At 43.7% G+C, this 26,332-nt stretch overlaps 1 protein-coding gene across 1 annotated transcript in view; it reads left to right on the top strand.

Moving 5' to 3' along the window:
• The window catches only part of UVRAG (UV radiation resistance associated), a 38,895-nt gene extending 14,979 nt beyond the window's left edge, over window positions 1-23,916 (top strand). The window contains exons 7-15 of the mRNA XM_053456715.1: window positions 2,124-2,229; window positions 2,830-2,956; window positions 4,641-4,725; window positions 6,654-6,741; window positions 7,954-8,014; window positions 8,449-8,614; window positions 12,751-12,829; window positions 21,045-21,136; window positions 23,096-23,916. Coding sequence (XP_053312690.1) covers window positions 2,124-2,229; window positions 2,830-2,956; window positions 4,641-4,725; window positions 6,654-6,741; window positions 7,954-8,014; window positions 8,449-8,614; window positions 12,751-12,829; window positions 21,045-21,136; window positions 23,096-23,765 — 1,474 coding nt within the window. The 3' untranslated portion in view covers window positions 23,766-23,916. The remainder of the gene's footprint in view (window positions 1-2,123; window positions 2,230-2,829; window positions 2,957-4,640; window positions 4,726-6,653; window positions 6,742-7,953; window positions 8,015-8,448; window positions 8,615-12,750; window positions 12,830-21,044; window positions 21,137-23,095) is intronic.
• The last annotated feature ends 2,416 nt before the right edge of the window (window positions 23,917-26,332 follow it).

The raw sequence follows: 26,332 nt of genomic DNA, 5'->3' as shown, positions 1-26,332 counted from the left end.
GAACACAGGAGTGATGGGAGTGATAAAGGGCCATTGGAACCCAGGAGTGATGGGAGTGATAAAGGGCCATTGGAACACAGGAGTGATGGGAGTGATAAAGGGCCATTGGAACCCAGGAGTGATGGGAGTGATAAAGGACCATTGGGACACAGGAGTGATGGGAGTGATAAAGGGCCATTGGGACACAGGAGTGATGGGAGGGATAAAGGGCCATTGGAACACAGGAGTGATGGGAGTGATAAAGGGCCATTGGAACACAGGAGTGATGGGAGTGATAAAGGGCCATTGGGACACAGGAGTGATGGGAGTGATAAAGGGCCATTGGGACACAGGAGTGATGGGAGTGATAAAGGGCCTCTGTATGCCTATGAAGAGATTCCATTAAAAATCAGCTGTTTCCAGCTACAATAGTGATTTACAACATTAACCCCGTCTGCTCTGGATATTGTTATTTTAATGGACAAAATCTGCTTTTCTTTCTAAAACAATGCATTTTCTTAGTGGTCACAAGCTTTTGAACGGTAGTGTATATTTGTACGAGGTAAAAAACCATTAAAAGGGAGACTCTGATATGATGTGTGTATATATATATATATATAGAAAAAGCATTGTAAAATGGTTTAGTGGGTAGAGTAGATTTTGAGAATTTGGAACCGTTAGTACACCTTTTTAGTATTTGAGTAAACTTCTAATTTATTGGTGTTGTAAAGGGTTAACATTAAATGACACCAGCCTTGTTTTTATGTTAAAATGCGTATTGGAGTCCATTTTCTCTGCACCCAGATGCATTTTACTGGATCCCAATCGGGGGAGGCGTTCTAAAGTTATTGCCATTCTTCTGTCTTGTTTGGCTCCTCCCCTTCTTGCTCCTCCCCCTGCTGCCTTTACCGACGGCTGGTTGCATACCCCAGTATGCTTCTTGCACATGCTCAGTAGGGTTCTCATTCAGTTCAACAGGAGCTGGGCTGAACTAATCAGGGGTATCGGCATGTATGATATTTTGGCGTTGTTTTTCTAACGTAGCGATTGGCTACGGCTTCAGTGACTTCAGTGTGAGCGCCACTGAGCACGTGCAGGAAGTGTACAGACAAGCGCAGGTCTAATATTCTAATGGTAATAACTAAACCGCGCATGCTCCTGTTTTATGCCGTGAAAAGGGTCTCCAACGTGCATTAAGAAATAAAACTTCTGACCTCCGTATGACCAAAGCCAGCGGTGTTATCAGGTATTATTATTATTATTATTAGATATGGCATAAAAATATACCAATTTCTTCAAATTACACAAAATTACAAACCTAGTTGACAAGTTTTTTTATTTATTTTTTTGTTTACTTTCTTGCTCTCGTTTTATGATGGCCGCATCTGCCCCTGCTTTGCCACTTATTCCTCCCCGAAACACTCATTATTCGTGAAGCCTCTCCTTGCACCCGGCCGAGGCTGCTGCTTTCGCTCTTTGCTGTGGCCGAGCCTCGAGTCCTGGATTTTATTTAATTTTTTTGTAACGTGGGGGGCTTTGCCGTATTCCTTCCTGAACGAGGGTCTCCCACTGATGCGATCTCTGTTAATCCCCCTAGATCTGCTCACTTAGCCCCCCGGCGGTCCGAGGAGATCCCTCGTTGCGCATGAAGCCGCCTCTTGATGGTTCGGTGCAGTCGGATACGATTGACTTACAGCCACATGTTTTAAAGTCCGCTCTTATAACGGACGGACCCCCGTACGTGCGCGGGGGTCGGCGTTTTAACGCTTCCTGAACATGTGTTTTGAACGTTATTTTAGATCTTAGAACGTTATGGTACATCCTACCGGGTGAAAGTGGGAGAAATGATGCAAATATACGTAAATGTATTTTATCGCCAACAATTCTGCGTTCCAAGGGTCTGACCAAGACGAGCTGATACGTTAGGTGAAGAGCGCTTGCCTTGCAAGCTTACAATCTAAAGTGTTTTGTTTTATTGCATGTATTGCCCACATTTCACTTTCATACAGCCTTCTCCAATCGATGGACTTTGTTTGGCTTCGTTGGATTTATATTTTATTTATCTTATCGAATATAGATTTGTGGAAATTTGGCGCTTGGAGAGTTAAATCCCCCTTTTTTCCTCCATTTGTTGTGTTTTGCAGACTTCATCGGGCTCAGTGCGCAATCAAACAAACTCAAGTAACCGTCCAAAAAGTGGGCAAGGAAATTGAAGAGAAACTACGCTTGACTTCCTCCAGCAACCAGCTGGTAATGTTTGGAAGATAGATATTATATATATATATATATATATATATATATATATATTTAATTACTATATATAAATAATATATTTATTATTATTGTTTATATAGCGCCATCAAATTCTGTAGCGCTGTACAATGGGTAGACAGGACATAAGTAGTATATAACATTGACTAACAGAGACAACAGGTGAGGAGGGCCCTGAGTACAGGAGCTTACAATCTAGATTATGTATATATATAATATAATATTATAATAATTATTATTATTATTATTATATATTATACATATTACATTTCTGTAAGGGAGTTGGTATGGTCATTGTCGCCCCCACCCCTTCTGTAATTCTATGCCTCTGGCCCTTCTCGTTATCTGTATGGTTAATGATTAATAATTATTGTTAATGATTGTAATGATGGGGTGGGGAATTAATTAGTAACGCCGCCCCCCCTCCGGCTGCCTCTCCTCTCGCGTTAAGTTCCTGATCTCGTAAAGTAATGGATGAGCGCGATCTCCGCTCCCCGTGTGAATGCAGACGCGGGAGGCTAAATGTCCGGGAAATGGATTTGGTTTCTGACGAAGCCTTTCTGTGTCCGCCGTCCGCAGAAGAAGGAGACGGAGTGCCTGCGGCTCAAGATCCTGGTGCTTCACGACGAGCTGGAGAGACAGAAGAGGGCCCTGGGCCGAGAGGGCGATCTCTTACACAAAGAGCAGAAAGCGCTGCGAGACAGACGTGAGTACTTTATACAGGGGCCGGTCACTGATTTATCTATACATTATACAGGGGGCCGGACACTGATTTATCTATACATTATACAGGGGGCCGGACACTGATTTATCTATACATTATACACGGGGCCGGCTCGCTGATTTAACTATACATTATACAGGGGGCCGGTCACTGATTTATCTATACATTATACAGGGGGCCGGTCACTGATTTATCTATACATTATACAGGGGGCCGGTCACTGATTTATCTATACATTATACAGGGGCCGGTCACTGATTTATCTATACATTATACAGGGGCCGGTGACTGATTTATCTATACATTATACAGGGGGCCGGTCACTGATTTATCTATACATTATACAGGGGGCCGGTCACTGATTTATCTATACATTATACAGGGGCCGGTGACTGATTTATCTATACATTATACAGGGGCCGGTGACTGATTTATCTATACATTATACAGGGGGCCGGTCACTGATTTATCTAAACATTATACAGGGGGCCGGTCACTGATTTATCTATACATTATACAGGGGGCCGGTCACTGATGTATCTATACATTATACAGGTCACTGATTTATCTATACATTATACAGGGGGCCGGTCACTGATGTATCTATACATTATACAGGGGGCCGGTCACTGATTTATCTATACATTATACAGGGGCCGGTCACTGATTTATCTAAACATTATACAGGGGGCCAGTCACTGATTTATCTATACATTATACAGGGGGCCGGTCACTGATTTATCTATACATTATACAGGGGGCAGTCACTGATTTATCTATACATTATACAGGGACCGGTCACTGATTTATCTATACATTATACAGGGGGCCGGTCACTGATTTATCTATACATTATACAGGGGGCAGTCACTGATTTATCTATACATTATACAGGGGCCGGTCACTGATTTATCTATACATTATACAGGGGCCGGTCACTGATTTATCTAAACATTATACAGGGGGCCAGTCACTGATTTATCTAAACATTATACAGGGGGCCGGCTCACTGGTTTCTCAAATTCCATCACCCTGCTTAACCCTTTAACATATTACAAAGGTCAGAAATTTAATATAATTAAAAATCAGGAAAATCTTAATTAAAGTGCAGACCCTTCTCTGGCTGCTTTCCTCAATATGACAGCAGTTAATATTTAACTTCCTATGTAAAATATTTAATATAATAAAAAAACATAATTTGGCTGCCAGTTATCCTCTTATTGATATATATATTTGTATGTTTTATTGATTATATATATTTATATGTATTTTCGGGGCGGGCTGGAATTAAAGCCGATGCCGCCGTGCGTTTGCGTTGTTTTCATTATCGCGCGGCTTGTATGTTTCCCCCTAGCGTGATAACTCAGTGAAGTTCTTTCTTTGAACGTTTGACTCCGTGTGTGGAAACTTCGCTTCTCTTTATTCCCGTTTAGTGATGGTTTTGCGTTCGCATCTGACACTTTACACAACACCCCCACCCCTTCCTTTTGTTTCTGGGCCTTTTCATAAAAATCCCATCACCAGCAAAAAAAAAATAGAACTCCGCTCCGTGCCGCTGAGAAGAAATGGGGCGTTCTGAGGTTTTTATAGCTTCCTGCAGGCTCCGGGCGAGGGGCCGAGCGACGGCGCATGGGCGTTATTTTACTTCTCACTTTATTTATCTCAGGAAATACGTTTAACGCGGAACACGAGAAATTACAAAAGCAGAAAGAATCTCTGAGTGAGCTGAGGAAAGAATCCACGGCGAAAAGGTAACAAAAAAAGAGAAAAAAAATATCTACTTTGGAAACCTAAAGTTTGTGGCCACATCGGCCCCATCCGGGCCCCTCTAGTCGCCCGTTTCTCCTGCTGTAAAGACTCAAACCTTAATCAGTCGTTGGTCTCGTCTTAGATTCAGGAGCCGCACGTCTATCCCTCGCATGTTTAATACCCTCCCTGTATTACCCTCTACCACTTCTGCTGGGAGGCTGTTCCACTTATCTATCTCCCTCTCGGTAAAGTAAAACTTCCTTCCATCCCATCTCAGCCTCTGACTGTATAGTTTCAGGTTACGGCCTCTCGTTCTAACATTTATCCTTCGAAAATACGTTAAAAGGAAACCTTTGCCTAAATAGCGGATGTAGACACAATGAGTTGTAATTAATGTAAGGTTTTCTGATTGCCCTATTTCTTTGTGTTTCACCCCAAGCGTCTTAGGGAAACTTTACTGAAAGTTACATTTTAATTGTCTTTTGTGGTTTGTTTTGCTGGTTAATTGATTATTTGGATTGATTTCCCTCCTTTTAGAATAAGATTGGTGGCCGGTTTGCTATTTGCTGATGGGGCAGCTTCCTTGGGGTTCCTAGCATTGGAGCGCAGGAGTGATGGGAGTGATAAAGGGCCATTGGGACACAGGAGTGATGGGAGTGATAAAGGGCCATTGGAACACAGGAGTGATGGGAGTGATAAAGGGCCATTGGAACACAGGAGTGATGGGAGTGATAAAGGGCCATTGGGACACAGGAGTGATGGGAGTGATAAAGGGCCATTGGAACACAGGAGTGATGGGAGTGATAAAGGGCCATTGGGACACAGGAGTGATGGGAGTGATAAAGGGCCATTGGGACACAGGAGTGATGGGAGTGATAAAGGGCCATTGGAACGCAGGAGTGATGGGAGTGATAAAGGGCCGTTGGAGCACAGGAGTGATGGGAGTGATAATGGGCCGCTGGAACACAGGAGTGATGGGAGTGATAAAGGGCCATTGGGACACAGGAGTGATGGGAGTGATAAAGGGCCATTGGGACACAGGAGTGATGGGAGTGATAAAGGGCCATTGGAACGCAGGAGTGATGGGAGTGATAATGGGCCGCTGGAACACAGGAGTGATGGGAGTGATAAAGGGCCATTGGAACACAGGAGTGATGGGAGTGATAAAGGGCCGTTGGAACCCAGGAGTGATGGGAGTGATAAAGGGCCGTTGGAACAGAGGAGTGATGGGAGTGATAAAGGGCTATTGGAACACAGGAGTGATGGGAGTGATAAAGGGCCATTGGAACACAGGAGTGATGGGAGTGATAAAGGGCCATTGGAACACAGGAGTGATGGGAGGGATAAAGGGCCATTGAAACACAGGAGTGATGGGAGTGATAAAAGGCCATTGGAACACAGGAGTGATGGGGGTGATAAAGGGCCATTGGAACACAGGAGTGATGGGAGTGATAAAGGGCCGTTGGAACACAGGAGTGATAAAGGGCCATTGGAACACAGGAGTGATGGGAGTGATAAAGGGCCACTGGAACACAGGAGTGATGGGAGTGATAAAGGGCCACTGGAACACAGGAGTGATGGGAGTGATAAAGGGCCATTGGAACACAGGAGTGATGGGAGTGATAAAGGGCCATTGGAGCACAGGAGTGATAAAGGGCTGTTGGAACACAGGAGTGATGGGAGTGATAAAGGGCCGTTGTTGGAGCACAGGAGTGATGGGACTGATAAAGGGCTGTTGTTGGAGCACAGGAGTGATGGGAGTGATAAAGGACCGTTGGAACCCAGGAGTGATGGGAGTGATACGCGTTTTTCTACTTGGTTGTAGATGTCTCCATTCTGTGGCCCCCGTGGTCTGGAGGCTTGTGAGGTCTGTAGAGGGATTTGTCGCTTCTTACGTTTTTATCATTATCATTATTTTTTATAATTTCAGGGAATCCTTCCTGAAGACCAACGCTCAGTTGACCATCCGTTGCCGGCAGCTGCTGTCTGAACTTTCCTATATTTATCCCATCGACGTGGTGAGTAATCCGCAAACCAGCGGGGAAGGCCGTCGTTATTTTACGGCTTTTGTGCGTTTTTAGTGAACCTCCTACCGATCCGTCCCGCTTTTGGTTCAAAAGAATCACAAAAAAAAAAAAAAAGAAGAAACTCAATTCAGGTATTTTTCACATTCTGTCACTTAGGGGGAAACATTTCTTCTTGACTCCAAAAGATGATTCCTCCTTGCATTTAAAAAGCTCTTAAGTGTTTATTCTGTTATTTATTGCCCTGTTAACGTATATTTCTGATAGGACCGCCTCCCTCGGCGGCGGATTCCGTACCTTTAGTGTCCTCGCTGTAAAGAATCCCTTCCTTTATCTGTTGCTGTGATCAATGTCGTCGTCCCAAAAATATAAATGCTCTTGGCTCGCGAGGAATTACCCGAGGAGCGGCTTTCCTGGCCCAGCCGAGAGTCAGTTCATGGTTGTATTTAATGCAGGATAAATTCCCAGTCTGCACACTTCTGCCGGGAGGCTGTTCCACTTATCTACTGCCCTCTCAGTAAAGTAAAACTCCCTTCCGTCTCATCTCAGTCTCTGACTCTCTAGTGTTAGATTCCGCTTGTTGTAATTTTTCTCCTCCTTTGGAATAAACTCCCCTCCTGTCCTTTATTAACCCCTTCATGAAACAACGGAGTATCCGGGGAGAATCTTTGCCCCGCTGCGACTCCGAGGCCGGCTTTGTGGCCCCCGATCTGTAAGCGAGGGATTGTCCTCGTGTGACCTTGGTCGTTTGCCGCTCTCGTAGTAATTCCGGCAGAGACTAATGGGCATCATTAACTTAATGGAGTTCTTCCATCCCGCCAGCTCTTTCAGCGCCCGTTCATTAAATCTCTGATTAATCCGCCGACCCGTTTGTCACTCAGCCCGCCCCGTTCCACTCAGCGTTATTCTTTCAGGCTGCTCATCGCCTCGAGTAACACTCATTACATCCACAAATATTATTCCCCAGCCGGCTGCCCAAAAAGCAATCACCTGGCCTCAATTCAGCCATCTCTACCACTTCTGCTGGGAGGCTGGTCCACTTAAATGATTTCAATGGATTCTTCCAGTGAATTATTAGCCGTTTATTTCATTATTTCTCAGGAAATCTGATTTAGGGAAGTAAATGAATAAATTCCGACGCCTGCGCATGGATCTCTGTTTCAGACTCGTTTCTGTAGCGCTTCATGTGATTTATTCTCTTAACAGCACGACCAAAAGGACTATTTCATATGCGGCGTGAAATTACCGAATTCAGAGGATTTTCAAGGTACTGTGTATGTTTGTTTTTTATTTGGGGCGGGGGGGGGGGGCTGGGGGTTTTCCTTTCTGTTGCGCCCTAAAAAATTGGTGTAGTAGCGCGACGCCACCTGCGGGGGCACTAGCTGTCAAATGAGACCGTACTGCGGAAACCAATAGCAGCAGCTGATGTCACGTGATCGCTGTGTTCACTGATCAGGTGATCACGGGACTTCTTAAAATGATAATAAAAATAATCCCAATAATGCCATTTTTATATACTTGTTCATGTTGTTTGTATTATTTTTTTGTAAATATATTATGTTTTTATATTTTTTAATATATTTTTATGTCTGTTTATATTAGTTTAGAGGGGGGGTGGAGGGAATTTTGGGTAAGTTTAGTTAAAAAGATAATGGCGCGGCACGCAATCCTCGCGTAACGGCTCCTCTTCTTCCCTGGCAGCAAAGGATGATGGGAGTGTAGCGGTGGCGCTGGGTTATACGGCCCACTTGGTCTCCATGATATCCTTCTTTCTGCAAGTCCCCCTGCGGTATCCCATCCTCCACAAGGGCTCCCGATCCGCCATCAAAGACAACATCAACGACAAGCTGACGGAGAAGGAACGAGAGTAAGAGACCAGACTTTCCTCATTTTTCTCCTTTTTTCTCATTGCCCCCCCCACCCCCGCCCGCAGACCCCTTCTTACCCCTCCGTGCTGCCAAGCAGCCCTCGTAGAGCTATCCCGGTAGACTTGGTCCAAACGCCGGTTCTCTGTTACACGGATGGGTCATCGGCGGCCCCCCAGAAACACACAGGGGCCGTATTAAAGAGAGCGGTTCGCTGCTGGGACGCTCCGCGGGAACATTCCTTGGCTTTCTTGTTGATCGCTCCCCGCTCGGGACCTCGAGAGATAATTACAGAGCGTCGGTTACTAGCGTAATAAAACATTCATGTGTTGATTAGTAACGCGCAATATTATTTTACTAAACCTCTGGCGTGAACACGGCCCCCGCGGGTTAAATCTCAACGCCTCTGGTGAGTAGCAGAGGCTCCGGAATCCGCAGATAGTTGGAGCGTTTCGGGGAGACCCGTGCCAGGACTGGGGGGGGGCAGGGGGAGAGAGCTCTGGGAACCTGAGGTCTGGACGCTGGGAACGCGGGGGTCCCGGGTTACGAGGGTCCGGGCTGTGAAATCCGCCGTTGAGATGCTGATTCTTGGGTAATTCTTCTGCCAGCTCGGCAGGATGAGTTCCGGTCTCCTGTGCTGTCGTCTGCGTGCTGCTGAAAGGGTTAAATATACAAGTGTTGAATTTTTAGGGCATTATCTGAAATTTATTATGAGAAACCATCCCTGATTAAAAAAAAAAAAAAAGGACAGGACGACAAGCCGGGCGAGCTGGAAGTCCAGTCAACAGAGACGGGTCTGACTCCTGGGGGGGGGTCCTGGGTCTAACTTGGGGGGGGGGTCCTGGGTCTAACTCTCAGACAACTCTGCAGCCTTTTATCTTTAAATCTCTTTGAAGTGTCCAGACTAAAACAATTTAATAAATAAACATTTAGATGAGCTATCTCAGCCGTCCTTTGTGAAATGAAATAGAGGGGGGGTGCGAGATAGTCCCCCCCCCCATGGATTTTATCTCGCAGATTTTAGTATAATCCAAAGATTGCGAGCGCTCTCTGCGAGACGTCTGGTAGCGGGGAGGCGATTTGGCCGTGAGATTTCATGGTGCAGCATGTGCGTTTCATCAAACCGGGAAAATCTCTCCCCGAAATGACTGCTTATCCTCCGGCCGGCGGGGTCTGCGCAGAGTCTGTCTTCAGAAGCCCTGCTTTTACTGAATCGAGTGTATTTGGCTTGGCCGTAAGCAGCGGTTTCTGTCACGCAGATTATCTCGGGGAGCCGACACCACTCGTGTCTGACGTTTTTCCACGACGTCTGATCGTTTGTTCCCGGATAATCACAAAACGGCTAATTTTTTATATTTAGTTTTATTCCTTGCGTTTGCTTCTAGATTTTAAGCAGTCCTCCCCGTTCTATGATTCTCGGCACTTTACAGAAAAAAATGTTTGTCCACGAAATGAACCAAAATTAACTTTTTTATTATTATTATTTTAGCAATTTTTAATGACTTTTATTTTTTATTTTTTTCTTCTCAAACTTTTAATAGTAATTTTGGTTGCAAATTGAGGTTGGTTGACTTTCATGATTACTGCTCAAACGCCACACTGAGCCGATGCTTTATGGCGATGCTAATGAAGTCCCTTCCTCCGTAGACTTTCATTAGTGAGAGAGTCCGGCTGGGTGATTAAGACTGAGCCATTCTATTGTTTCCCACAGTTAGTATGATAAGGCGTCGCGGTGTTTAGTAGATCGGGGATCAGATAACAGAGCGGGAATCATACAAACGGCTGATATGCAGCTGCCTGAAAACTTTATATTATGGGGGCAAAAAACTACAACTGGGGTAAAAAAAAAAGTGCAGTATTTTTTAAAGCGTATTATAAATCAGATACTGGGAATAAAAAATATGGGAAGAATTCCTTGTTGGGTTTTGTTTTGGGGAAATTAAATTCAGTTTTGTGAGTGTATAGAAACAGCGGAAACCGGCTTTATAAACGGTTTAAACGTAAAATAATTGTGCAAAATCCTGATTTAACCTGAAATGGGGGAAACTCATGGCGGCAGTGTCCCTTTAAACATATAGATTGCGCATCTCTTGCTGGATATATCCCAGCATGCACCCGTGTCCCCCTCCTCTCTTGATTGGCTACTCACAGCTTTTAAAACCTAGTTACATGTTATAATTGGAGCAGAAAACAGGAAGTAGGAGGAGCCATAGATGGGTGCCCAGAGTGTCCAAAATGTCACCACACACCGCATGAACTCTTTTATTCCGGAAAGTTTATGTAACAAATCATTTTAAACGACGGGACTCGATAATCTCCGCTGATTACCTTCACGGATTGGTTTAAGCGCCAGAATCCCTTTAAAGGTAAATCAGCCCCAGCGATGATATTTTTATGTAAACCGTTCCAAACTCTGGATACAGTAAAGTCTCGCATCAGTCCTAGAGGTAAGAAAAATAAATAAACGAAGGAAGAGTTTCCAGCAAGTTCCCGAAATTCATGAGAAAGTTTGCGTTAGAAAACGCTGGTGTATTTTGGGCACCAAAACCTGCCGTTAAAATTCATTGACAGGAAATATCTCACGATGACAAACTCCTCATCACCATGGAAATGCAAATGTTACATATATATATATAATTTTTGTATATTTTATTTATTTATTTTTTTACTTAACTGTTTCTCGGGTCTGTGGAAATGATTTATTGGGACGGAGCTTTGAAATTCTTGACACCTCTGATATCGGGATCGGTGACGCGGTCTGATTTACCCCATGGCCTGCCCTGATTTAAAGGGACCTGTCATAAATTGAATTTATTAAACGTTTTTTGGGGTTTGTTAATCAGTGTAGCTGTTTTGGCGATCATGCAGCTCTGCGGGAATGCTATTAATGTCACTCCCCATCCTAAACCAATGAGCCACAATCAGCAACTTCTCGATAGGAGATAACAGGAAGTGTTAATCTTGTGGATCCTGAGAACAGGAAGTTAAGGTGGTTGCTCCCATTGTGTACACAGATGGGGGGGGTTGCTGATGTTTAATTTGAATCTGAAAACACAATTAGATTTTATCAAAATAAAATGGAACATTCTAGAAAAGCAGCGGATCACTGTCACTGGCGAATTGTTAATACTTTAGTTTTTTTTTTCATCTTTCAACTCCATACTTAAATATTGGTGAGCTTGTTGCTAAATTACTAATTTGGGGACGTCCGTGTAAATTTTTGATACTCTGTGACAATGTGACACGCTGAAAAGGTTAATTCCCCGGTGAAAGCGTCTGGCTGGCGGTTCGCGCTCCGCTTGGCACGAAGGATCCGATCTATAAAACTCTGAGCCCGTGACGCCGTCTGACATGTCTGCTCCGTGTAACTTGCAGCTCGCGGCAGACTTTCTCTCCCCATCTGCCGACCGGCGTGAACTTTTTTTTTTTTGTTGGACTCCCGATGTCTGCTCCGTGGTGTTTAATGCACGCGACGCTCGCGGTATCCGGAGTAACAGGCGAGGGGGGTTTTGCTGAGTTTTTAGGTGGATGTCACCTCCGAGGTTTCAGCTCGTTAGAACATGCGCGCTTACTCGCTTTCCTCTCTCTGGATTCATTCCTGCTTTCGCACTCCGTCTGAAGTTGCCAGAACGTATATTGGGTTCCGCCAGAGGACCCGGAGCAGGGAGTCTGCAATGCGTTCACGTCTGATCCAGAAAGGGTTACTCCTTAAAGGAACAGTCACACCGGCTCTGTGGGTCAACCGGTAACTTTTGTAACGGGCTTTACTGCAGAGGGATACGTGGGGTTAATGCTAGAAGCAGACCGGTACCGATATCACCTTTAATGTAACGCCTTGTGTGTGACGTTTCCGGTCCCTTTAAGATGACGAGAGACCCACATAGCAAGCAGGTGGGGGGGGGCGAGCTGCTTCCGTTACCCAGAACCCCACGTTTACAGATAACTGTTACCGGCCCTCACTTTGGTTTTAACCCCAGAAGGACCCGCTGATACGTTACAATGTTACATGCAATGAGGACCCCCGCACTCGCATAAAGTGGGCTTTCAGTGTGGAATTGGCCTCCGCGTTATTAGCGTGGATTTGGCGCCGCTAATTCACCTCTTTTCACCGTTTTATATATATTTTTTTTTTTTCTAGGTTCCCTCTGTATCCAAAAGGTGGAGAGAAGCTGCAGTTTGACTATGGAGTCTACCTCCTCAACAAAAACATAGCCCAGGTATCCGCCGATGTTTAATTTTATTTGTTTTTTTAATGGTTTTTTTTTTTTCTTAATTTTTTTTTCCCTATTAATTTAGTTTTCCGGTCCAACCCTTTCATGTTCCCACATCTGCTGAGAGGGTAAAAAAGGAATCCTACCTGCCCCCGAAGGCTATAAAGTTATTTATTATAACCCAGAATGTTTACTAGAAAGAAAAACTCGGAACGCTTACGCATCTTAACCGCCCTGACTGTTGCAGGGAAAAGCTTTTCCTTTTCTTTGCTGGAATTTCTCTCCTCCAACCTTAGGAGTTTTATGACCCGAAAGCTCCCCGGACAGATCTCTGATTTGTGCCTGCTGATCATATTTCTGCAACCCAAACAACCCCAGTTTATCCCATTTTTATTTTTTTGTCGTCTTTACCGTGATTCCCCTTTTCCGTATTGGATGAACCCGCACAAATTATACGTCGTTTTATTCGGGAGAAATGGGGACATCTTAAAAATACTTAAAACATAAATGGAGAGAATCGATACAAATACTATACTCGTGTATATACTATAATACGCTATATAATATATATATATAATTTATATCATTTATGTTCGAGGACCCGCTCCATGCTTTACTCGTTACCATATATCACATATTGGCGTTATGAGTTTTGGTTAGTGTTCTGGTTTTTTTAAGTAACTTTTTACTGTTAGTGGTAGAGCTAATGGACACTTTAAATATTTTTATTTTCTCATTTATTTTTTTGGGGGGGGGTTTGTTCCTAGTGCAGTATGGCTCGAGATCCCTTTGCGGGCCTCTCCTACATTTTTCATCCCGGTGATGTCATGATGAAATCATTGGGCTCCACATAAATGTGTTTTTTTTGTTTTGTTTGTTTTTTATTTTTTTTTATTTTATGAGATTTCATTATCATCTCCCTCTCCTCCTTATCTATCGGTGCTGATCACACTGTGTTGCTGATTATGATTCATGCGCTCTCCTTGAGTGAACTTCAGGTGGGCTTCAGGTCCCCGGACCTCCCAACAAAGAGACTCTGCAACAAAGTCAGTAGGTACCGGTACGTCCTGATGGGCTTTTCTTTTTAAGGACGTACATGTACGTTCTAAGGGTCCTCTGTCAGAAGACCAATGCGTTCTCCCAGCTCTGCGTGTCCATTGTTACACCGAGCAAAGGGTCAGCCAACTAGATGGCGTTGGCAAAGTTACGCTTTCCTCTCGCTGGAAGGGCTTCTGTTCAGGGCTGGTCCTCCACCAAACAGCGCCGGGGTAAGAAGCCTCTCATTTGCCCCCTCCTTACATTAAGGAATAGCCCTCTTCTATCTGGCCCACGCACGTTGTAAAGGTGTCCATGGCATCCCTGGTGAACTCCAGGCCTACTTCTATACATTGGGTGACACTGGTCCTCCTGCCCCTGGTCCTCCTGCCCCTGGTCCTCCTGCCCCGAGTAGCCGTCTTAGTTACGTTGATCCCAGAACACTCCTGCTTTTAACGTGATGTAGTAGAACGTATCGCGGCTTCAACAGACTGAAATACTGCTTTTCTGCGCGTGGGGGGGGGCGATATGTGTCTCCTAGAACAACCCGGCCTCAGAAGTAAATGCGGTTCAAACAAAATCAAAACATGATGCGTGAAATAAGATGTTTCTGTGAGGTTTTTTTTCCCCCTTACTGCCAAAAATCCCAATTCCCCCCCACACCGACTGTCGTAGCGGCTCTCAATTGTTCATAACTTATCAAACTCGCGCTGTAGACAGAGTTATACCGTATAGAGAAGATATGAAGGTCACTGGCAGTGAAATCTCTCCCTTTTTTGCCTTATTTTCTGTTATTTGTGTCACTCCTTCCCGTAAGCCGGCGTTTGTTTTAACGCTCTGGCAGGCGTGCGTTTGTTTTGTTCTTCGTTCGGCGCCGAGGGATCTGCAATTCGGTTCGCGTATCTTTTTTTTTTTTTTCTTCTTAATTATTTTTGAAGTTGTGGAAAGCCCCCCACCGCGCACGCTTCCTTTATTTCACGGCACGAAAGGATCACGTTCGCTTCTACCCGGGGAGCGAATCCGATCGCCTCATCGCGCTCCACCGCTGGCTTTTCTCGGGAGGCGAAGGAATCGGGCACTCCTGCCAAGTCGCGATATAACAAGATTACATTACGCGTTATAACAAGGGAGCGGATAGCGCTCTATTGATAAAAAAAATGGTAGTTTCAGGACATCAGAAGTTTCTTTGATTTGATGAAGTCCTGAAAACTAATAAAAAGGTAACAATTTCACCAAAGATCCCGATTCTAGAATAGACAACTATTTAATGTATTCACAAGCCATTTGTTGCCTTTTGGCTCCTGGGGACGAAGACAGCAGGAAAAAGGGGCAGACTAGGCGGGGGTCTTCTATGTTTCTACCTTGTGAATTTCTTAGAAATTCCAGATTTAACGTGTGTAATAATGCGGCGTTTCAGCAAAAGCCTTTTTTTTGAAGAACTTGGTCTGCAGGCAGCGGCGCTGCTGCTTCGTGGCGTTAAATAATGAAATTGTCGCGTCCTTAAAAATACTGCTGACACGAGAATTTCCAGGTTACAGCGAGGCAGGGATTAGTGTTTTTATTGGACGGGCTCTGTTTTGGAACACAATCCGATAATACAGCGGGGTGGAATAATAATAATAATATCTGTGAAGGTGGAGTCCGGAGGCTCGGATTAGTTATCCGTTGGAATAGAATCGGAAGCCTTACACCTGTAGTGCGCTCCAGCCAAAAGTTCCAGCGCGACCTTCTCGCGACCTCCGCAAGATGCAATAAAATGGAACACTGACCTCCGTTCACCGATATCGCGCATGCGCTATGGCAACGGGCGGCCCAATATATTACGATCCAACAATCACTGACAAAAGCGCGTTAGAGTAACTACGATTACATTAGTTTACGATAGTCTTTGTTTTTTTCTTTAGTAATGTAATCTTTAGTAAAATATTTTACATTGGTACATTAGGTGAATTAGGTTCATTTTAATGTATTTTTTAAGGTTTTATTATATATATATATATTTATATAATATAATATATACCGGTATATAAGGAATCCACGCTTTCCACCTCTCCCAAAAGCGAAATGAAACGCCGATCGCATCCGACTCCATGTTCATTTTTGGAAAAATTCTAAAATCCCTTTGAGGCTTTTCCCGACTTTAATAAAATAAAAATAAAGTCGTCTTCTGCGTGTAGCTAATAAAGCATTTAATCCGTAATCTATGCTTCAAATATTTCATTTCCCCGTCCAACGTTTACGCTAAACCACAACAATTTAAATGGAGCCGGCAAATGGCTTCGTCTTTACCGACTTTCCATAATTTACTCAATTTTACTCAACAGTTAGGGGGGGTTTTTTTGTCTTTTTTTTTTTCCAGTTTTGTGTTTTTTGGTTTTTTTTTTTTTTTTTTTTGCCTAATTGGGTATTTTCATCCTTGCATTTTTCTATTTCAATTTTTTTTATTTTTTTTAATTTACGTCTCTATTATAGCCACAAACCCGGAATTTGCCGGCAGATCGGCCCCCATCCGGCCCCCGTCTAGTCGCCCGTTTCTCCCGCTGTAAAGACTCAAACCTTAATCAGTCGTTGGTCTCGTCTTAGATTCAGGAGCCGTCTATCCCATGTGTGTTTAAATTCCTTAAGAATACAGTATTTTGGTAAAAATTGAAACCCATCTAGACCCAGATTTACGACTTCATTATGAAGTTTACTTTGTATCAAAGTGTTAATAACCCCCCTCTTGAGTGGATACCCTCTTTTTTGAAAGCAGAAGACCCCCAGTTTTTTTTTTGCCCCGGTTTAGGTTGTAGAGACGAGCGAAGACGTTTCTCCTGCGTTTCTCCTGCGTTTCTCCTGCGCATGTTCCCAGCCGTCCGGCGTTGCTGTCTCTTGACCCGGCGAGTACTCTGAGAGCACGTGAGCGCCGTGAATTCTATAAAGACAGATTAATGTGCTCCCCGTCCCCATGTAATCCATCACTTTTTTTATGAGCCTCGAGAATAAAGGTTATTTGTTGTAAAAAGAACATAATAATAAAAAACCCACGATCTTCCCCAAACATTGGCAGCGCTTCACTGCTCTTCGTGTAGACGTCTCGTAAACGCGGTCTGCGAGTGGCTGAAACGAGCGCTAATGCACTCTATAAACTCTCTTCCTTCTATTGTTACCACTTAACTCGTCCGTTTGGCCCTTGAAGGATAATCCAATCCGGGCGCACCTCGGCGCGCCGCGCTAATGGACCCCGTAGATACTACTCTGTGAAATGCAATCGCCCCGGCGAGTGACATCATCCGCCCGTCACGTCCACCAATCCCCACGCGCCTTCCTTTTTTTATGACAAAAAGATAAATTTTTCCGTGCAAGACTAAAGACCATAAAAACATCAAGGAATTGTCATTGTGGCCCGTTTTACGGTAAAACGCTCCCTCCCACGCCGCGTGAACGGCGCTTTCTGTGAACCCATTCAATTCTCCCCAAAATATATCTAATCAGACGGATCTGTGCTGTTTAGTCTCTCGACGAAGAGCTTTGCAGATGTTTGCTTGTAGTGGGGGACCTTATGGCGGTCATCGTTGGGTGGTCTCAAAGTATCTTGGCTTATTGCCCCCCCCACTATAGGACGACCCTGATTTCTAGAACTGTCATTTAGAGTCCTGCTTTGACCCGTGAGAGCCTCCTGAATGCAGTCGGTCCCATCAGAACCGACCCCCCCCCATCAGATCCTCGTACCAACTCCGCCAACTCCATGAGACCGAATGAGGAGGAACCATCCAACGAAGAGACAATTCCAATGAGAATTTAACCAAAGTCCATTTGTGATACTTTTTCAGGCTCTTTAGGATGGCAGATATTATTATTTGTTTTATTATTAATTTAATTAAAAAAATTGGTATTATTATTTATTATTATTTATTATTATTATTATTATTATTTATTATTAGTTATTATTATTATTATTATTATTATGGGGACATGGAAGGAACGTTCCGTTTAGCGGCGTGGAATCCTCCGATGAGAGATTATGATGATTGCGCAGCCGAGGACTTTCTTAGACTCGAGCATGCGTTCCAAATATAACATCTCGAATGTTTCGGACGAATGAAATGTTACCGATGAGCTGACGTCATCCTCCCGTAAATAACAGCCCTTTGAGGCTTTCGTTAACAGCAGCCCGGGAACGCCTGTCTCGTCGTACGTTTTCTGGTCGTCTCTGAGCGGCCGTCTCCGCTTTTGCACGCTTTTACAGTCACAGCGATGACAAAAAGTGGAAACAAACGAGCCGTTAGACAGCGGAAAGTTACAGAGTCTTTTAGCGAAGGTTTCCAGCAATGTTCTAGCGACCGATGCGCTGGATGAATACAAGATGTGGCAACGTTCTAAACGCTGTAAACCGACCGTCGCATGCGTTAATATAATGTAACAAAAAACAATTCTTCGCAAGCCACTTGGAACACTCGTAGTAGCAGCAGAATTTGATTACAGTCACCCAAAAAATAAAAAATATCTTTGACGACATTCAGTCCATCTGCGGTAATCTGATACTGCAAAGAATGATTTATTTGTTACATTTTATCAACGCACGCGACGGTCGGTTTACGGCGCGCCCCCCGCATGTTTACGGCGCGCCCCCCGCATGTTTACGGCGCCCCCCGCACGTTTACGGCGTTTAGAACGTTGCTACATCTTGTATTTATTGTCTGTCACACGTCTACGGAGTATGATGTCATCGCCATTAGACACCGGCTACGGCGGCCCCGCGGATTATCGTCCGTCGGTTTAAACGACAAGCGGGGTCTCGCTGTCTACCGTCGCGTGATGTCACTCAATCCACTCGACTTTTCAGGGGCCAAAGAAAATATTCATTTCTGCTCATTTTTCTTTCTTGAATTTATTTATCTTTTTATTTTTTTATTGGGGGGGGGGTTTCCTCGCTGTCTCTGAGAACCATTAATTGTCCCAGCCAGGATACACGGAATATCTTTCCTTTCCTTTTTGTTTATTCGTCTGATGTCCGGCGTGTAACGATTTATCTTAAACAGAAGAAAACCAGTTCTAGATTACGTCTCCAAAGCTAGAATTCCTTGGCCGAGGCTTCGTTACGCGGGGTCAGGACTCTGCTTAATCCCGTCGGCTGCGCCTGCTAAAGGCTTTGTGAAGCGAGGTCATTAAGCTGTCCATTTTATTTTTTGGGCTCTTTTACGTATAATTTAAACATTTTTTGTTTGTAACAGTAGCTGTCCGCCAAACTGAGGGTCAAGTTCTAATGGGGGGGGGCAGGAGAACATGGCTGTCAAATCTTTAATGCCTTCCATGTGTCCTCTATGTCCCGTTCTACATTATACAGAATTATGATATTTGACGAGTCCGTGTCACGGAAGAATAGTAACGGTCAATTACTCCTTGAAAACACTTTGAGCCCCCCCCCACGCCATAACGGGGGGGTCACCATCTTTGTTAATGCAAGACGTGTCTTTCAGCAGTTGGTACGCAAACCTTAAAGCTGCTGTTCCACTTAGGGTGCCTCGTAAAATATTCCCAGATAAATGCTGCGCCTGAGGTTTTCATTTTCTCGATGTCCCTTCTCACTTAACTGCATTGAAATGTTTGAGATGCTGGAGCTGCTTAGCAATAGAGTCCTGCCATTCTTCCAAAGCTCCTCCTCCATTACGTGACAGCGGTCTGACCTCCTACAGCCGTCTCTTTTAAAGCAACAGACCTTCGAGCCGGAATGTTTTCAACCAGAAACTACGGAGAAGCAGGACGTTATTTTACAACGGGAATCCATTACAAACGTAGGGCGTAATAATTTAACGATTTTGGGGGAAAAAAAGTATTTTCTTTTCACAGATTGCATATTCACGATTCCATAGAAAGAACGCTAGGCTGGTTAAATATTTCTGATTTTTTTTATTTATATATATATATAATTTTTGTATTTTACATTTTTTTTACCTTGTTTAAACAATTTCATTTTAAATTTTTTTTTTTATATATATTTTTTATTTATTTTTTTAGCGCACACCGAGTTAAATTACAGGACAAACCCTGTAAAACATGCGCTTAATTAAAGTTTCCGGAGTTTGCATTCCGCGGAGTAATCGCGGTTTTACGGCCTGTTTTATATGCTGTTTTTGGAGTTGGTTTGATGCTCGTTCAGAACTTTTAATATTTCTTTCACTTGTTATTGCATAGCCCTCTTTTATTAACACCCAGTGAATGATTCCTGCTAATAAATGATTCATTCGCACGGACCTTGGAACATTTTTATGATTTCCATATGAGCCCCAATAGCGAGGACCTTCTCAGATTAACACGTTGTACCGAGAGGCGCGGATGGCCCCCCTGTTAAAACTTCTGACCCCCTTCGCCATACTAAATCCCAAATTCCGGACCTCGGCGTTCGCCGGTTACCTGGTTGTCTCCCTTTGGGTTAATATATCATATTATATTAATATATATATATATATATATTTGTGTGTGTGTGTATATGTATATTAATTATCATGTTAATTAATATACATATATATATATTAAAATATCATGTTAATTAATATACATATATATATATTAAAATATGTTAATTAATATACATATATATATTACAATATCATGTTAATTAATATACATATATATATATTACAATATCATGTTAATTAATATACATATATATATATTAGTATATCATTTTAATTAGGATTTATATATATTATATCATGTTAATTAATATACATATATTCTGTTCTATTTCTTCACACTTGCAGTTTTTTATTGGGAAATAAATACCGGCCGGGTCCTCTGTGTCCGTTCTTTAATAATAATAATAAGCCGGGGTATTTTAGAAAGGGTTTAGGTCTGCATGGTTGTTATTTTGTAGCTGTGTGTGACGTGCGTCCTGTAAAAGTAAGTATAATAATAAGAGATAACGGATTCATCTCTCGTCAGAGTGCTTTTGTCATTAAAATGTGGCAGGCGGACGGAGCGAACGGTTCATATCTGCTACGGAGTTCTATGTTTCTTATATGTCACTAACTCACAATATAAATCTATAAATTAATGTAGAATTCTTTAAAAAATAAATAACTTTTTACGTTTGGGGCGAGTGTTTTAACCTCTTCATGTTGAATGTATACAGTGTGATATACACTCCACTCAAACTCATTAACCAAGTCACTTAAAATCCACTCTTTTTTTTTTCTTCTTCCAGTTAAGGTATCAGCATGCGCTGGGCACGCCGGATTTACGCCAGACTCTCCCAAACCTAAAAACCTTCATGGAGCATGGGCTGATGGTCAGATGGTAAGCTTCCCTTAGTTGTCTGCATAGCTATGGTGGTGTTCACTTTAGTGAGCGGGTGGTAGAGTGAGTGGAACAGCCTCCCAGCAGAAGTGGTAGAGGGTAATACAGTAAAGGGTATTAAACATGCATGGGATAGACATACGGCTCCTGAATCTAAGACGAGACCAACGACTGATTAAGGTTTGAGTCGTTACAGCAGGAGAAACGGGCGACTAGACGGGGGCCGAATGGGGCCGATCTGCCAGCAGGTTCTATGGTCTTGCATGCTTTTTTTATGATTTCAATGTAATGTCCAAATGTTACCAACGCCCTCCCCGCAGCTCCGGGCTCCTTTCCTTTTGAGTGTATTACATGCCTGCCGTGTGCCGTTCGGTTTGTGTGTCCGGGGCTGCCGACGGATAACCCTGCCGCTTCTTCATTTTGTAATTGTTAAGCTATGAAAGCGTCGGCTTAAACGAGACCGTACAGAAGAACATGTCTAGCATGCGTTTTATCGCGTCTGCGTAATCCTATTAATTTATCGGAGCCCTTCCTGATGGATATGGCATGCATCCACGCCAACGGCGATAACTCGGCCAGCCGTTATTTGGTCAACAAAGAGGCATTGTCGCTTCTGCGATATCCCGTCAGCCGTCTTTTAGCGCTTGGTTGCTTGCATTAAAATAATAATAAAGAAAAGGCTACGATGGTGAGAAGTGATTGTAGTTTTGTGGCATTGACGCGGCGCTGGCTCTCCGCGAAGCTCGAGAAACGTCATGTGGCACAGAACCAACTTAAACATCACCATTTATAGTTCGCACAACAATGATGTCATAGTTTGCCAAAAAGGAAGGATGAAATAATAAAAGATTAAAGAATCCCCGTGGCCGCTGGGCCGTCTCATGCCGTAACAATCCGCTGTGGCCTTTGGACGCTCTCCAGGCAATCAGGATCTCCTGCTTTCGGCCATCTGCTGTCTAATCCGCTGATTTCTCTGGATACCCGATTGAGTTTTATAAATTATAAATCGCTCTGAAGTGTTGGATGCGAATCATTAACGCCGTATATACAGCTGACTTCGTTCCGTTTATTTTTTTATTTTCACCCCATTTATCTTTTCTTTTTCTGGGAATCGGTTACTTTCTGTAGTTTCTGTACATCTGCCGGGCCAGCTCAGAGGGGTCTCGACGCGAGACAGTCCGTGAAGCGGTCGCGGCTGTTTGGGAAGTCTCTGTTTTTATTGCAGGTTAAGGAGATTGTTATAGGGCCCGTCCCTTCTTAAAAACTCTCTCTCTGCTCTTTTTTTATCAATTTAGTCTTTTAATATAACGTACGCTCGCCGTGACAAACGGACTGATTTATTGTTTGTTTTGCCTGAAATAACCCACGGTTCATTATGACTTATTATACCTGGTAAAAGGAAAGTCCATATAATATATGTATAATTATATAATATTGTATAATAATCGTATAATATATGTATAATATATAATTATTATATAATATATGTATAATATATAATCATATAATATATGTATAATATATAATCATATAATATATGTATAATATATAATAGTATAATATATGTATAATATATAATAGTATAATATATGTATAATATATAATAGTATAATATATGTATAATATATAATCGTATGTTATATGTATAATATATAATCATATGTTATATGTATAATATATAATCATATGTTATATAATCTTATACATGTATTATACATTATATAATATAATATTCATATATTATATGTATTATACTTTCACATATAATACACCAAAAGCATGGGTAATTCTATTCATAATAAAGTGTATAGTTTTAAGGACTGTAGACATGCGCGGGACAGACATACGGCTCCTGAAGACGAGACCAGCGACTGATTAAGGTTTGAGTCTTTACAGCAGACTTGGACTTCGCGATGTTCCACAATTTACTTTGTCTTTCTTGTTACTTTCTTACAACAGTGACCGGCATCACATTTCAAGTGCCATCCCGGTTCCAAAGAGACCGCCGAGCGCCACGTTCGAAGGCCAAGACGTCGGTTTCTCCAGCAGGACGCCCACCCCGGACAAGGGACTCCGCAAGCGAGCCAGCTCGGAAAACGAGAGGCTGCAATACAAAAGCACTCCGCCCGGCTACGTACCGGCAGGGGCCGAACCCGTCGCCATCGTAGTCCCCGTGAAAGAAGTCAGACGGCACGCGTCCTCGTCTCTGGACGCCAGCGCGGACGTCTCCAAGGAAAACGACTTCTCCGAGAGCCTTAACTGTGATAGCGCAGCGACCAACGATAGCAACGACCAAAGCCAGGGAGAAAACTCCTCCGACAACTCCTGCTCCGTCAACGGGACTCTGCTTCAGAGCGAGCGAGCGGACTGCGCCAGGGCCGAGCCTCCTCACCACCCCGCACATTCCCCGCAAGCCGGCGGTTTACTCTGCGCCGTGGAGCAGGCGGAGGAGATCGTCGGCACCGAAGGCCAGCTGGAGGCCTTCAACAGCATCCCCGTGGACCACGCCGTGGCCGTGGAGTGCGACGAGCAAGTTCTGGGCGAGTTTGAGGAGTTCTCGCGAAGGATTTACGCACTGAGCGAAAACGTGTCCAGCTTCCGCAGGCCGCGCAAAAGCTCCGACAAATAAACAGACCCCGGCGGCTCCCGGCCCCCCGAGACAAAGCTCTTTGCACATCACGCGTTATTATTATTATTATTACATTCCTTCCGAAAAGACTGAGCGCTTCAAAGGCTGTTCTTCTGGTGGTTGAAAGAATAAAGACCTTTCGATGTGAGGCGGAGAGGGTGCCATGTAGGTTATGTTTTCTCTGTTATTTCTGTTCAAAACTCCGCGCATGCTTAACTAACCTCCCTCGTTAATCACAGCTGGACGTCTTTGTAAGCGGTTAATATTTAGAATGTTAGTCACCGTCTAAAGTTCATTTGCAGTCTTCCTGATGTTGACCATCAGGAGGTTTTTTTTTTTTTGTTTTTTTTTGGCCATTCCATATTTTAAAAACCTTACCCAGGTGGGGTATAATGGAAAAAAAATCATTAGAGCGCAAGCCTTTGGGCTCCAAAGTGGTCGATTCCATAAGCTGGACTTTAGACCATCGTTTACAGGCCGTCCGCACAGTAAGAGTTGGGGTTGGTCGGCTCCGTGGGGGCCGTAGGCGTTCGTAAGCGAAGAAGCTCCTCCTCCCTCAAAAACAGAAGAGCCAATTAAAACACTAAGCAGCTTTAGAGGTTCTGTTCCACTAAGAAAAAAACAAAAACTTTATTTAAACTTTGTAAGCCAAATAACCTTAACACAGCTGACATCCTTCCCTGCGGACTTTTAATACCCTCCGAAACTTCCGAGACGCTTTTATTCCGTTGATAATTGAACATTCTGAAGGAATTTACGTAGTCGCGTAAATAAAACGAATATAAATTATCCGCTAATTAATACCCCTCGCTAAAAACAAAAAACCTCTTCGTAAAAAACTATGCATTATCAGAGGCACGTACACATTGTATGCTGGGCTTTAGTCTATACTGACCAGGGCCCGCGCATCTTCCCCGCGAGTCCTGCACCAGTCGTATAATAAGTTAGCCGCCGTCGGCCACGTGCGTGCTCGGAAAGGGGATAGGCGCCCAGGTCTTATCACGAGAACCGCTGATCCATTTAAAAAGATCAACTCCACGTATAGATCACAGATCAGAGCTTTGGGCCTTTTTTATTTTTTTTAATAAGATGATTAAACGAGCTTTCTGTTCTCCAAATATTAACTCTGTTAAAGGTTTAACGCCCCTGAACCCGCAATATATCTTTATTTTTATTTTTTTGCCATGCAGTATTCGTTTACTAGAATAATTCCTGCTATTTAACCCCGGTATGGAATAGAACCAGTATTTTAGTGATTATCTCACAGCTGGATCTGATGCATATTTAGAGCGCGATGACTTTTTTAATGTTGGCCAATTGGGCGTCCATAGAAACTCAGCCTAACTGGGTACAACGGGTTAAATAACCCCAAAATGATTACCCATGCGCGTCGCGCTATACCGGGGACTACATTTCACACGGGACTAGCCTGAACCAGAGGCGGGTTGGCCGATCTCAGCCTTACTATACGCGCATGCGCTGCCACCTGTTGGCCAGGGTAAGTTTAAAAATGAATGCGGTTTATCTGTTTTTGCTGATTTTTTTTTTTTTTTGATATTATTATAATTCCATGACTCGAACGAAGATGTCGGAAATTCAGTTGTATTTAATTTCTCGAATAAATCTCAGGATCCGTGCAACCAAATGAAAAGCTATCGGCGTGTCTGTGAATGCGTCTCTTCTGTTATTCGTAGGAATCCCCCCCCTTTTTTTATTTTTCTTTAATTAAACGGCTTTAGGTTTGTTATGAGTTTTTTCAAACCATCCTTCCGTCACGACAGAGCACGGACGCGCGGTCGTTTGCCCAAAAGCCGCTCTCATTGATCATGCATCTGGGCGTCCGTGTCCCCGCGCGCCCCCGAGCGCCCCCCTCAGGCCGCACCCCGGCAGAAAGCACCCGCGGGATCAAATATGCAACAATGTAGTTATCTGCGTATTTTTGTACGTTCTCTGACTTTCAGGGATAATATTAAAGCCGCCATGCTTTGAAACTTACATTCATTCTCTTTGTTATTAAGAGACCGTCCTACACTTTCTGCTCATTTTATTACCTAAAATTCCATGTTTTCTCTAGAAAATGTTTATTTGTGAAAGCCATATCTACCGAGGGTGGTGGTTATCACAAAGATGCGACCGGAAGTAATTATGTCTGAGGACTTAGTGGGCAATGTGACAAAGCAAGCAGGGTGCCGGGTTGTATAGCTAGGGGCAGATCACTGGTCAGGCCTCACCTAGCATATTGGGGGACGGTTCTGGAGACACCCATCTCTAGAAGGATATTGACATTCAGACACTCACACTAACACAACTAGACCTTCAACGCCAACACACACACATCCAAACACTCACGCTAACACAGCTGTACACGCTAACACAGCTATACACGCTAACACCCCACGCTGCATTAGCCCCTGCCGCCAGACGCCCGGATCCCTCACGCTCCCAGCAGAAGCGGTAGAGGCTAATTCCGCGTTTAAACGTTTAGCGGCGCGTTCCGATCCGATGCGTAGAAGAGCGAGTGACTTCTCCTGCTGCGCGAGGTTTCTGCCGCCGCGGTTATCTATTAC

The sequence above is a fragment of the Spea bombifrons genome, chromosome 2 (assembly GCF_027358695.1).
Source record: "Spea bombifrons isolate aSpeBom1 chromosome 2, aSpeBom1.2.pri, whole genome shotgun sequence".
In the NCBI taxonomy this organism is placed as follows: domain Eukaryota; kingdom Metazoa; phylum Chordata; class Amphibia; order Anura; family Pelobatidae; genus Spea; species Spea bombifrons.
The sequence above is the reverse complement of the archived record's forward strand: the minus strand, read 5'-3'. Positions and strand labels throughout refer to the sequence as shown.